Genomic DNA, 15177 nt, shown 5'->3' on the forward strand with positions numbered 1-15177 from the left:
ATAGTGCGCAGGCGCCTACAGCGCGCGTCTCATAAACCGCAAGCGAAGGAGTCACGGCTCAAAAACGAAAGAGCTCAACTAACGTAAATAAGACATGAAGCAACAACGCGCCCATAGCTAACAACTAACGACACAGCCACACAGAAAAGAGGACTCTGCACTGCACCCCAGAGTCAAACGGAAGACACTACAGAGTCCACAAAGGTCCAAAAAGATAGTATGGAAGGCGCGAGAAAGTACGAAAGGCGCAGGCGCCTACAACGCGCTTCTGAACTAAATGTCCACACTACACAGCATGGTCCGGGTAATAAGAATAAATGAACTCTCCTTATTAGACGTACGGCATCCTCACACGTCCAAACCATATTGCATATGTGGATCACATTACAGTGATGCATTATTAACAGTACAACCACAGAAAACGCTCCGTATTAACAGTAAGTGCAATTATCCATATTACTAACGGCAGACAACAGATAACTAATGGAGTCACGGTCACGGCTCCAAAACGATCCAGCTCAACTAACGGAGCTACAAAAACGAACCCGCATGGATACGTAGGCGCCTACAACGCGCGTCTGAAACCGCGGAAGCAAAACTGTCTCGGCTCCAAAACCAAACAGCTCGACTAACGGAGCTACAAAAGTGAGCCTGCATGGACAAATACAATGAACATAGACGCCTACAACGCGCATCTGAAACTGCGGAAGCAAAGCAGGCACGGGTTCAAAACGAAAGACCACAACTGACGGAGATACAAAAACGAGCCCGCCTAGATAAAATCAATGAACACAGGCGCCTACAACACGCGTCTGCAAAGCAGGCATTATGGACTGCATTAGATCCTACAATAGTTCATTTGCTTTTGCATGTACCGGGGTAAATATCTGGCCACCAGCTGGCAATGGCCCATACTGCTTTCGCGTATGCGGACAAATATTACATCGGATTGGAACTGTGCACCCTGAACCACATCACGAACGCAAATATGCACAGATCTACGTGTTAGATCCAGATGACGCAATCTATCAACGAATGAACCTTCCTGAAAACAAGCAATGCACAGAGCTGATAATGAGAAACGTCGCTGAAGTCATAAACAATCACCCATTAGCTAAGTCTATAAAGATGAGGTTGAAAGGGAGGCCAATACAAAAGCAGATGCAGAAGGTGTAGCGCCAACTACAATTGCTTTAGTGTTAATATAGGACAAAGAACACGATCCAAGACGATCCAATCTTCCCATCGTTAATGAAGTTGCAATTGTCTTTCAAAGTAAAGATGGTGAGCCTCCATTTGACCGCGATATTGTCCTGCATTTATGTCCTGATGGAACCAACAACTTTATGTAGCCTTCTCAAGAGTTCAGCGTTCATCTGACATTACAGTTAAAGTTATAGATACTCCATACCAAGGAGAACTCATTCAAGGACAACACACCATCTTTACTACAAATGTTGTGTATAAAGAAATATTCCAATATTTCTAATGTACCATGCTATGGGTTCTTTACTTCCTTTGTTCGTCATCTACACCTTCAATATATCTCCTACATAAATCAATGTATTTCGGGTTACCCAACACCAGGGGTTGGCGAGCGAAGCGAGCAGGGGGCAGAGCCCCCTAGTGCTTAGATAAGCAACAGAGAATAGAGTTTGTGTTTAGATGGTTTACATGTGACAGCCCCCCTGCCTGCTGAACAACTCTCCTTTCAGGTGGGGCTCAGTGGGGGACTGGCAGTTGAATGCTGACCAAAGAAAGCAGTTGAAGTTTCCAGAACACACTGCAAGAACAAGTCTCATTTCAGATTTGGTCTTAACATCTGACCAGTCTAAATGAGTGATCATGATAGAATTCACTGTTCCCTGGGAAGACCGGAAAGAGAAAGCAAACACCTCAAGCTGGTGCAGAAATGTAGGAGGACTGGGAGGAAGGCGTGATGCAAGCCCAACGAGGTGGGCTGCAGGGGGTTTACAGGGCGGCCTCTACATTGGACACTCAGTCTCCTTGGCATTCGCGGGTTTCAGGAAAGAAAAGCCACCAAGAACATGATAGATGCTGGAGAAAAAGCGTCAAGGTGGTTTTGTGGTTCAAGAGGGGCGATCCGTGGTGTAGCACGTACTTGGACACAATTATTGATAGGCAACGCAGTTAGGGGTGACCAGAGTAAAGGTGCCTGATGACCTAAGACCCAAAACACCTTATGACCCTGGCTTCATAACTGATGATTTGTCCAATTTGCACCAGTTGATGTATGAAGAAACTTTGGTGTATCCTTCAAGTCCAATGTTTTACATCAGTCTCTTAAAACCCTCAAAAGTCCATTCCAAAAAATGCATTTAATAGTCCCATTTAAAGCCATCAATCAGCATGCAGTGCCTCAAAAGAGTGTTCACCTTTTTGGAAGTTTCCACATATTATTATACAACACTGAATCACGGCAGATTTAATTTGGCCTTTTTAACATTCACCAACAGGAAAAAGAGGCTCTTTATTGTCAAAATAAAAACAGAAGTCTACAAAGAACTTTAAATTTATTACAAATAAAAATGTAGAATAACTGATCTCATTTGTATTTACCCCTTTCAAGTCAGTATCTAGTAGATCTGAGAGCCTCGAGTCTGGTGAGGTTGCCGGAGGATCGAGAGTGAAGAGCAGTTTTCAAGTACAGTCACAAATTCTCAGTTAACTAGAGATCTGCACTCTGACTTGGTCACTCCAGGACATTGACATTGTTGTTTTGAAGCCATTTTTGTCACTTTAGTTTTATACTTCAGGTTGTTGTCTTGCTGGAAATCAAAACTCCCAAGCCACAAGTTTCTTGCTATATCAGGTTTCCCTCTAGGATTTCTTTGCGTTTTGCTGCATTCATTTTACCCTCCTGCCTCACAAGCGGACTCTGGAGTGATCAGTATATTCAGGTCACATCATTTCAAATGGTCATTTTGTCATTTATTGTTTGACCTGTGATCTCCATGCTGTGTTTTAAACTACTTAACTTGCCAAGTCCGAGAACTGTCAGATATCTAGAAGCTACTTTTTGTGATTGACGTACGGTGTGTAGTATTTTAGGTTGTTATTATCATCACTGAATCACAAACCTGTCACTTTATTGTTGAACTGGTGACTATAGCTTCTCATTTAACAACACTGGTCTCCTTTTTACTGTTGCAGAGCTGGGGTTTTTTTGCCATGGCACAGTATTGTGTGCTCTGTAGCTTTGGTTTCTCATTCAGTATTGTTACATTACTGTACTGTTAATTGTACCATTGCTGGTTTTATTCTGCACATAAGAATTTCATTGTACTTGTATCCTCTATATATGACAAAGCTTTGACGGATTAATTTATTGCACAGATTTTACATTAAATGTTTTCAGCTCTTCACCCAATGCTAGATTGGGGCACCCAAGTCAACAAACAGCATTTTTTATTTATTAATTTAATGAACTAACCGCCATCACATGAAAAAGTAATTCCCACCCTCAATAAATTAAGTGAATTAAAAGGATTATTAAAGTCAGCCATTAAACAGCCACTCATGCTCAATTTAAACCTCTTATTATTACTTTTACCATCAAGAGCAGGATTCATCAAGCACATAATTCCTTGATCAAAGAAATTACAAAACAAAAAAAGTTATTTCTCAGTCTGTGAAGTACTACAAGGCTACTTCTAAAGTTTCGGTACACCACTGACCGACAATTAGAGACACAACCTCCAAATTGATAACGTTCTGAACTTTCCAAGGAGTGGCAAAGTTTCCTCAAAGATGTAGCATAGAAATCCATCCCTGCATTCACCTTCTTAACCCTCTCATCCAGGATAGGGTCATGGAGCAGCTGGAGTCTATTCTGGCACTTGCGAGGTGCAAAGTAGGAACAATACCTGGACAGGATGCCTGTTCATCTTAGGGTGAACACACTCAACTCTAGGGCCAGTTTTAGCAGCAGCCAAATCTGCTAACTTTAGAGGTCTTTGGACTGTGAGAGGCATCAAGCAAATCACAAAGGTTTGTCAAAATCCATCCAAAGAACCGTATTATGCAATCATAAAAACATAAGAAATTTGACAGACAAGAGGAGACCTTTCAGTCCATCAAGCTTGTTTGTTAGCCATTAATTAAGCTATCCCAATATCTTATTCAGATTCTTCTTAAAAGGTTGTCGAGGTTTCTGCTTCAACTACATGACTTGGTAGTCTGTTCCAGAGTCCCACATTTCTTTTCAGTCTTAAATGCACCTCCCCTTGATTTCCATTCATGTCCTTTAGTATGTGACTTGCCATTTAGTTTTAAGAACTCTGCTGGATCCAATATCAATACCCTTATGAACTTTCAAAACCCACAGGCTCTTCTGCTCAAGGGTAAAGAGATTCAGTTCTTTAAAATTATCAAAGTTTGATGATCAAAGAACACAGAGGAAATGGCCTTCAAAGAGTAAAGCAATAAGAACAAAAATGCTCATCTCAAATTCACCAGGATGCACCCTAAAACCTTTAGAAGAATGTTCTATAGGACCTTCTGTCCCCTTATGTCTGACGCAAGGCAAACACAGCTTTGTACCTAGAGTCAAATATGGTGGTGGTAGTGAGATGATGAAGGGAGGAGAATATACAGTCATCCCATTGCAAGTTGAAAAACAGTTAAGTCATGAAACAAGACACTAATCCAAAACACAAAAGCAGGCATTTCTGAATTAAAGCAGCCCTGTGAAGTAGAGTGGGCTAACATTCCTCCACCGTGATGCGATACACTGATGAAACACAGCAAGCAGTTACTGTAGTCATTACATCTAAAGGTTGGCACTGGACACACAAGTAAAATAAATCAATCAATCAATAAATGTGCTATTTGTTCTCTAAAGTGCCCCCTTTATATATCACATTTTAGATGAAGACCTAAAAACGCTTGGTGAGAAAAAGGAGAAATACTGTTTTTGTGGCGCTGTAAACAAACAAGTAGAGTTTAGGTAACAGCATATCATACAAGCATAAGACGACACAAAATCCACCAAACTGCAGAATACGTTGCAAGGCTTGACTAACATCTATAATGCACATTTTGTAATCTGCAATAATTTAAAATAAAAAGCGTTTATCAGATATGAATAAACAAACAAACAGCTTTGCCTTTTTAGTGAATAATGACTTTGGGATTTTAGCATTTTATTCACATTAACTGACATACATAAACTGAAGAATATCAATTCACTTTAGAGAGTCTGGTAAAGCTGTGCCCATTTAAGTTAACCACAACACTACTGCCTTTCCAGTGGCTTAAAAATAGACTACCAGATAGAACACACTTAAAATAAAATCTTAAAAACTTAATGGGTGATTACATTCATCATAAGACAGTTTTAACAACTGTCACACCATATTCATTCTGAAATTAAAACCAGAGAGCATAAATGGGAAAGGAATAGCAGGCCAATCTCATGAGTACTTTGCACATCAGCTCTTCTTTCCATGCTTTATACAAAAATGTGAACTACAGGAGCTTAGTAAATTAGTTCTGACATCCACATTAAAAGGATAATCTGTAGCCTTTTATTCTAACCAGGTTAAGATGTGATGAACTCCTAAACTCTGCCCTGACAAGGTATGTCAAATAAGAATGAGGAAAGGAGGCTTTGGTTTTGTTTAATTAAAAAAAAACATTACAAAATATTTTGCCATGTACATTATTTACATATTAACAATGTAAAATTAATTTACAATACACACAAATGTTACTAGAAATCTAAGCAACAGACCTTTAATGCTATCTGGCAGTCTTGATATTTACATTAGGATTTCGATCATATCATCACAGACTCATACCAATAACAAACTCATATTAAAAGAATATTCACTTTCAAACCAAATTACTTCACAAGTAAAAGTGGAAAAAGTCACTTTAGTCATTTACATGTTATAGTAGACTTCTTATAAGTTATAGCGAGTAAAAACTGCATTTCAAGAGCTGTTCAATACACAATGGTAACATATGCTGCGCCCCCCCCCCCCAAAATCAGTATCAATAAAAGTGATAGCAGCGTCATTTATTGCATCATTTTTAATGTAATTAACATTAGCTTTGAAAAAATTCTCTACAAAAAAGAATGAATAACAAATGAAATAAACAGACCAAAGGTTCAGGGGCTCCTTCCTAAACCTTTCAGATATAAAGAATACTTGAAGGAAAAATAATCTCAGCTGCATTACCGCTCATCTGAGGAAGAATGTACTTCAAGTTAACTGTCTTAGTGCAAGTATCACCATGGCTCCATCTCTGTTAAAGGAGTTTCAATCCATACTGTTCACAAATGGGCACAAATGAGCAAAGTGCCCCCGTCTCTCCAAATTGGAGAAAGGTGGAAAAAAAAAAAAAAAAAAAACCCAGCAAAGGACAAAAAAGAAAGAAAAAAAAAATCACTCAATATTTCCAATGGAAACTCTCTTCATATCTGAAAAAGAAAGACAAACCTTTTAAAATTTTTCTTTAGGTAAGCAAATCTCTTAAACATTAATATCAATCTACTTATCACAACTGCTACAGTTTTAAAGTAAATAAATATATTTTTATTTACTAGCTACACAAATTATTTTTATTTAAAATGTACTTTATTTTAAAAAGTCCAAACAATGATCTGCCAATGGAGTAAATAAGTATTCACTTTCAAAGACAAAACTGGGGGCCGTATACCCTCTACATGCCACCTAATGCCACAAAAGAGACAGAGAAAGAGAGAATGAGAATGGTGAACTGGGAAGATACTCGATGACAAGGATACCTGACAATCTTTGTAGCAAGGCAACAATGTCATGGATGACTGGGAAAAGATCAAAATACTTCAGACCTGACAGAGGATAACATGGGGCCAAAACAGTCAAAATCATTTCTTTGTCCTGGAACAATAAAACCCTGGCAGAGGCTAGATTTGGATGTCTAATTTCAGCTCAGTACAGTTGATGACATCCTGTTACTGGCCTGTAATTTGGTAATAACACTCATTACTTTAGTACACCTCAGCATAAAGATTCCGCCGATTTATTTTTTTCTTGTTTAAAATTGATCAATTAGTGGATTTTTTGGAATATTTTAAGAAGTTTTCACTGAATATACTAAGGCTTTGTGTTTTTAGTAGGATGTACTCCTGTCAGGACCAAACATGGGCCATGTCTTACAACACCTTAAGAGCTATTTCAGACTGTCAGAGCGAGAAAGGAGTGGAGAACAATTCTGAACACATTCAACACATGAAAATACGAGATCCACAGAAGAGAATGCTAACACTGCCCACAATCATTTAATAAACTCCAGTTATAGCTCTACTGTGTTCTGGTTATAAGGTGCATACACCCAAGTCCAATAAGTTGCTAACATTTTCAAAACTGACCATTCAAATTACAACATTTCAATTATCAAAATATAGCTCTACAGACTTTTTTTATATGTAGAATAACACAGTTCAATAGTTGAACAAGTACCTTTCCATCAGATACCATTTTGACTTTCTCAGATCAGAAAAACAAGTTAAAATAAACTAGTCAATCAAGTCATCGTATGTCAACTGCAATATCCAAGCACTCAGCTAGCCAAGCACAGTCACATATACAGCATATACAATACCTTTATCAGACTGAACAAAACTCTTCTCTATTGAAGAAAATATCCATGAAGCTTTTTTACATTGTCCTTGCTTTTGAGATTTGATTGTTTCATTTGAATGACAAAGAAATACATTCACAGGACCTTTGGTGCTTTTAATGTTAACCTGAATGCTGTCCTAAAGTTAGAAATAAAGACATGACTTCATTAGTAACAGGCACAGCTAAACTCTGGATACATTTCTTTAAACACTCCCCTTTTTAAGAATAAGGGCATATGAAAACTCAGAATTTAAACAAGTGTGATCTTCAATATCTAAAATTAAATGATAATTAGAGGCTATAAGAAAAATAATTGTAAAAAGTGTCTTATGCAAACCAAAAAAATATTTTAAACCTTACTTAGTCAGCAAGTGTGCGTTTGCTCATGATAGCACTATTTTAACACAAGAAGAAAATTTGCATTCCACTATATAGTATATATCTCTCTATTATAAAAAACAATCCTGGGAGAGAAAGACTAGGGAGACAAGACGTGATCTTCAGATCACGGAAGACACTTAAAAGACCCGCGAGACGAAAGAAATTGGCCACGGAGTGTCTCACGGGGACCTAAAACATGAGACTTTGTGCCAAGAGACTGACTCAGGACTGTCTCGCGGGGACGTAGAACATGAGATTCTTGCAAGACACACCCTACTTACAACCAATATCAAATAAGACCACAGGCAGCAAAACACTCAGTTGTGTCAAGGATTTGAGCACACACAGATCCAGGGCTCTCAGGGCATATAAAGTGTATAAGGACAATACGTTATAGATGAAACGTTGATGACTAAGGAAAGAAAAAAGAGCAGCGTGGAGAAAAGAGACTCAAAAGCGTTGGAGAGAAAAAAAGGCAAAAAAGAAAAAGAATAATCTAGGTGCAAATTCAGAAAATAAGGAAAGTAATCATCAGCCCGGAACAAGTGGAACTGAAATAAAAGCATTTCCAATCGGGCTCAGAGACAAAGTAGAACTTCATAAAGACTTCAAAAATGTTGGTGCTATACATATGCAGAGCAAGTTAGAGATTATGAAAGCAGTGGAATTCGAAAGGCTCAAAAAAAACGGTGTGATACCAATGCAGGGAAAGTTAAAAAATATGAAAGCAGGAAAATTTGAAAATATCACAAAAAAAAAAGTAAAGATCACAGTAGCACAAAAAAACGGAAATTATTACTCAAAAAAAGGGAAAATAATCACCACGGACCTGGTGTCATTGAAAAAAAAGTAGGACAAAGCGAGGAATGGAGATTGAATATATGGACATAGGTGATATGTCAGAAGTATGTAAATATTGTAAGGCTTTGAAGTTTAAGTCAGACAATTTCAAAAACGGGGTTTACCTCACATGCATTTATTGGTTACTTTGCAAAAAAAAATTATTAACTGCTGATCGTTTTGTCTGTGCTGAAATTCCAAACAGAGAAACCTATCCTGAATTATAGTACAAAGTCATTAAACACATGTCTCATGGACCTAATTTAACAGATTCAACATGTTGGGACTTGAAAGATTCCAAATATTGTTTTTAATGAAGTTCTGAAATAAAAGTGAAACTAATGAAATACCAACAATTCAAAGAAAAAAAAAAAAAATCTTAAAGTGTGTATCCGGAAAACCAAACACGGGGATTGGCAAATGAAGCAAGCAGGGGGCAAAGCCCCCTAGTACGTGTGCGTGTATATTATATATACATATATACATACATACATATACATATATATACACATATATATACATATGTATATGTAATATACACACATACAGAGAGAGAGAGAGAGAGAGAGAGAGAATATATTCTGTATTCTACACATTAATATGAACTACTTGTATTTTCCAAAAACGTATTTGTGTCTTTTGAAATTGCTGGAACAACGCAGGTTAGGATCACAAGCCTTTATTTCACTTTAGCATAAATAAAAATCACACTTGCATCAATAAAGCTATAGTCGGCACACAACGGATCGCCAAACCAAACTGTCCTAAAAAATTTAATGAAATTGCTCTCACATCCTCAAAGATGTGTAAACTAGGCTGAATGGATTATAGAAATCCCAAATGTGGATATGTGTAAGAGGTGATGATCCAGTGATGGACCGGCCTCCCGTTCAGGGCTGTTTCCTGCCTGAACTAAATAATGCAGGTCTGACAACATGTGCAAGTTGCTTATGAGTATCCATCCATCCATTGTCCAACCCGCTGAATCCGAACACAGGGTCACGGGGGTCTGCTGGAGCCAATCCCAGCCAACACAGGGCACAAGGCAGGAAACAATCCTGGGCAGGGTGCCAACCCACCGCAGGACACACACAAACACACCCACACACCAAGCACACACTAGGGCCAATTTAGAAATCGCCAATCCACCTAACCGGCATGTCTTTGGACTGTGGGAGGAAACCGGAGCGCCCGGAGGAAACCCACGCAGACACGGGGAGAACATGCAAACTCCACGCAGGGAGGACCCGGGAAGCGAACCTGGGTCCCCAGGTCTCCCAACTGCGAGGCAGCAGCGCTACCCACTGCGCCACCGTGCCGCCCGCTTATGAGTATCTACAGTTCATTTCAACTGAATTATTCTGATGTAGAATTACGATTTCATTGGTTTTCAAAAGTTGATATCACATTTCTATTTTTATCTTTCAGCAACTGGAGTAAAAATAATTTTATACGTTTTGCTAGAATTTTCCTATTATAATAAAATAAAATGTTTTTGCTAAAGCCTGCATTTTTTGAGCAAATTGCTTTCTGCTTTTATACTTAAACTGTTAATGACTCAAGCATTTTTTTCAAATGTTCACAACTTATTCTGACACATCAAGGAGTTTATTTTATGTACTGAAAATTTATGAACTGGCAATCTTTCAAACTCTCAGCTTCCTCCTCTAAAATTTGTTATTGGCAGACTGGAAATATTAAGACTTGACAAATTATATGTCCTCTGATCAGAAAAAGGAAGATCTGGAGAAGAAAACAAAGGTGGCTTAAGAAAGAGTAATAAGGTTCATATTAATGTACATGCCTATTTTCAGCGTTGTGGAACTTTTTCTAAACACTATTAAAATTCATCATGTTTTACATTCAGGAAAATAATGTAATACCAAAAATGTATTCTTCTACTACAATAATGACCCTGAAAACAGTAAAAACACAATTAGGAGCGACACAGGTTAGAACTGCATGAGGTTTGAAACTTCATAACCTTGAACTCTACAGTACCGTGGGTAATGTGGGCAAGGAAAGGAACAAAAAATAGCCAAAGTTACACAAAAAAAATCTGCAAGAAGATTTGAATTACTTACCACAGGAGTACTTAAATAAATAACTACATAAATAAAACAAGCAGTCATGTATCCAAAGCAAACTCCTTTGGTTTTACATTCTAAAAAGAGGCCTCACAAAATGGAAACTTGTCATTTTTTTTTGCTCTTACACACAATGTCAACAGTGGGACCTTCTATAGACAGGTGTGCACATTTCCTAATCATGTGCAATTAACTGAAAATACATGTCCCTACATGTACTCCAAAAAATACATCTCAATGATTATCAATAAAATGGAATGTACCTAAAACATATTTTAAGCAACAAAGCAATACTTGTGTCAAATGAATATTTGAGGTTTTTACTTTTATTAAATTGGCTAAAATTTCAAAAATCCTGGTTTCACTTAGTCATTCTGGGGTACTGAGTGTGGTCTGGTGGTGGTGGTGGTGGGGAATGAGTTTAAATGATTTTAGCACAATGCTGCAACACAGCAAAAAGTAAAAATGTTAAGCCTGTGAATACTTTCTGAAGTCACATTACATTATAACATTTTTTACACATGCCTACACCTAAATACATGGAAGAGTTTTTATTTTGCAGTTATTTGACCCCACCTCTTTTGGCCTGGGAACTTCCAATTTTGTTTCTTCAGGTGCTTTGACAGCAATTACCACTTGATCTTTAAAGGCTTCAATATTGTGAATATCCTGACTAGTGACATATGCTGAAGTTTTTAGTAGTAAAGGAATATTTAAAGTAGAATTTTCTGTTGTAAATATGGAACACAGAAAACATGGAAGTGAAAAAATAAGACACAATTTACCAAAGTAGCATCTTAGGTACTTACAAACCATATCCAGGACATATCAAGAAGAATACAAACAAAGGAACATATTAATGTAAAATTAATTTCTTCATATGGAATAAACATAAACTTGAAATACTCCCACTATTTTAATAAAAATGTAACTTTCCCCAAAGGTCGATGTATCTAAATTAAATGTGCTTTGAATCAAATATGTAGCTATAAATTCAATCTACTGTTATAGAATGCAAATGATCTTATAATAATAAAGAGGGGATGTTAAACCTCTGTAGACCACAGGAGATGTTACACAAAATATAAGCAGTAAAATAACATCCATCCCAAATTCAAACAACTTTGCCTTGAAAGCAAATTTCTAAATACTGTAGAATCTCACATAGATAAAAGTTAAGGTTTTTCACTTCTAGAGTGGTATGGTATGTCTTTCAAGAAACAGAATTAGTAAATTGCAAGTACTAACTTTCACTAGTAATACATTTTCTTCTAAGAAAAAAACATATGGATGTTCTTTATAAAAACCAAGCATTACATTAAAGTATTTAATGAGGCAGCATGAAAATGAAAATATGGTTTATGGTTTATTGCACTGACAGCCAGCATGCATTCATTTAAATGGTGAATTTGAAATCGGAGGCAGCAGAAGCCTTGTATTTTTCTTCTGTAGTTTAAAAGCATGGAATATGTTGCACAGTAGCCAGGATTGCTATTCTATAACTACGGTTACTATTATGAACTCAAATTCACTGTAAATAAATGATGTTCAGGTTAAGTTTCAATCAACTCACTCTACACAAACAATTTCAGCCATAACATTTTACAAGCTTGTTATGATTTTGCTAAACAAATATAGGCTGGACTAGCTTCAAAGTTAGAATTAACCTACAATTAACATCTGAATAATCAACAGTAACAAAATTTTGTCAGCAAGTTTATTACACTCTACTGTGAAGTAATGCCAGAATTTAGGATCAGTTTACATAGCTTACACATGTGATTTTACTGTGAAGTAGGCAAATGCTTTATACATAAAATCAGATGTGCGGCTGTATAAAAGTAACAGGCACATGGACTGTAAGCTAGGCATCTTAGCAGTGGGCAACACAAAGTACTTCAAAACAGCTTCCTGCATTCTATTTTAAATCTGGTGATAATTCTTGACAATTAATTAATTACAGGTAGATTTTAAAAAAGAATTCTTCCGATTTGAGAAATCTGGCCTTTTTAATGGATGTCTTATTTTGTTGCTGTAGGAGTTTGTGGTTGGGGGGTACTGAAAATATCTGAAGTTATGAAACAATATGCACTGTGCAGCTGAAAATCTTTGATGTCTCTGTACATAAATAAAATTCTATCATGAGACACAATTTCAATGTAAATTTATCTTAGTGATTACTTTTGTAGCAGCACTCATCACAAAAAGGACAGTTTATAGAACCTTGTATGCGGATTCTGTGGCCATTTAACAAACCCCAAGGTCACCATACATCATAACCATGTTAGGGTTTTTTCATCAGACACTGCTCCAAGCAAAGAACGTCACAAATATCATTAGAAGGCTGATACTAATAAATAAAATATGCATCAAAACCTAATTACCCAACACAGAACCATGATAAATAAAGAACATTTTAAGAGAATTCACTTCATACAGGACAGTTTGCAAGGAATCACATTGCTCAACACATGAATTGGTCAAAGGATATTTAGCATTTTCTTTGTTGTCTGTTAATTCAAATAATTGATGTGAACAGACTTTGATCAGCTCATCTAGTGCTTCTTCCATTGTAGATAAATTAAGCAGCTCATTTTTTAAGCACTTTCTTTTAGTGTCGTACTGTGCAGGCGAATCTAAATTAGTTCCTCTGTAAGAAAAAAAAAGAAAAGAAAAAAAAACAAACTTTTTTTTACTATTATATACAGTGTAAACAGGCGACAGCTACATTTATCAGTTAAATTTTCAAGATAGACATTTTACATTTTAAATGTGTACTTACAGTGAAAGGACCTCAAAGAAGCAAGTCTAATTATTAATCAATGACTATGCAAGGTATGACTGTATTTTGGCCACAAGTCTTGCTTGTATACAAGTAGGCTACGGTTTTACAGGATGATCACCTGCTGAGGGTATGGCATTAATACCAGATACTGCATGGCCTACAAGTAGGCCCATAGTGCATTCAGCCTAACGTGTTTGGGGTTCTCTTTTTGTTACACCCTTGAGCTTATTCTTCTGCGGGTCTTGTTAGTCAAAGCTCAAGATTTTTAAAGCAAGTTTTCTCATTGGATAAAACTTCCCGAGAGGTCATGAAACTTGTACTGTGTTGTATCCAAACCTCATGTACCACTCTTTAGGCTTTTAGCCTTTTGCAATAGTAAATTAATTACTGCAGAGACCCTACTAGGAAAAAAAACTGTTTCAATTAATAAAATTAAGATTTTAGAGTTATAATGGACTAACACACAGTTAATCCCCATATTTTCCACAAGAACAACAAAGAACAAACAATAAAACAAATAATAGCCACAAAGTGGAGAACCAATGCCACCAAAGGTTCTCATCAAACCTTTGAATTATCCAATAGTATTCTGACTACAGTAAATATTTTGGAAGATGGTTGGATGATTCATTTGATGACTTTCAACATGTGTTGACACTCAAGTACAAACTATCCTTTTAACAAGTTGGACTATCAGAAATTAGTAAAATCTGTTTATTAATTTAATGTCACTAGCATTACAGCTCATTTCTACATTAAAGGTGTTCTTCCCAGTTTTATACACCAAGAATCGTATTTGTGACAATAAGCTCTATACCAAGATTTCAACTTACAAATATCTGCAAGCCTTGGGTCAGACAACCTCCTAATTTCCTAATTTAATGCACACAGCTTCCACCTTCCTCCAGCACAATGAAGGTTTACTTTAAACTACAAGAAACCTAGATTATTTAAATATACAAGCACACAAACACAACACTAACATGTTTAATAAGAGTAGAAGAATGAATGCAAAAAAGAATACACTTACATCCACTGAATATGGTTTTTACTCCTCTTCTTAACAAGTTCAATTCCATCAAGGACATTTGTAATATCATATACTCTTCTCTTCCGTACTCCTAATGTTCGAGCTGCATTATTTAAATCAAGAATGCCCTCTGGAGCAACCTGGATCAACTCCATAAACCTTTTTGTTAACTGCACTAGTGATACATCTGTTCTTTTTCTAGTGCCTTTCCCTAGTGGATAAAAAAAGGAAGAAACAGATCAGTAATAACACAGGATAGTTTTAATTGTACAACTTCCTCCCCCAAAATGACTTTCAGTAACTGCATAAAAAAAGTCAAATTTTTGCTCCTGTTTTGTAATGTAAAGTCATCAAAAACAATTTAAAACTACAATGACATGAACTTTAATAACAAAATAATACAACTTGTTGGGCAAACTT

General features: G+C 36.7%; 1 protein-coding gene across 1 annotated transcript in view; it reads right to left on the reverse strand.

Moving 5' to 3' along the window:
• Window positions 1-5628: 5628 nt before the first annotated feature.
• The window catches only part of e2f6 (E2F transcription factor 6), a 51777-nt gene continuing 42228 nt past the window's right edge, over window positions 5629-15177 (reverse strand). Inside the window, exons 4-8 of the mRNA XM_028796887.2 lie at window positions 14758-14968; window positions 13434-13592; window positions 11519-11633; window positions 7615-7771; window positions 5629-6448 (exon numbers count right to left, since the gene is read on the reverse strand). Coding sequence (XP_028652720.1) covers window positions 6414-6448; window positions 7615-7771; window positions 11519-11633; window positions 13434-13592; window positions 14758-14968 — 677 coding nt within the window. The 3' untranslated portion in view covers window positions 5629-6413. The remainder of the gene's footprint in view (window positions 6449-7614; window positions 7772-11518; window positions 11634-13433; window positions 13593-14757; window positions 14969-15177) is intronic.

This window comes from Erpetoichthys calabaricus, chromosome 3 (assembly GCF_900747795.2).
Source record: "Erpetoichthys calabaricus chromosome 3, fErpCal1.3, whole genome shotgun sequence".
In the NCBI taxonomy this organism is placed as follows: Eukaryota; Metazoa; Chordata; class Cladistia; order Polypteriformes; family Polypteridae; genus Erpetoichthys; species Erpetoichthys calabaricus.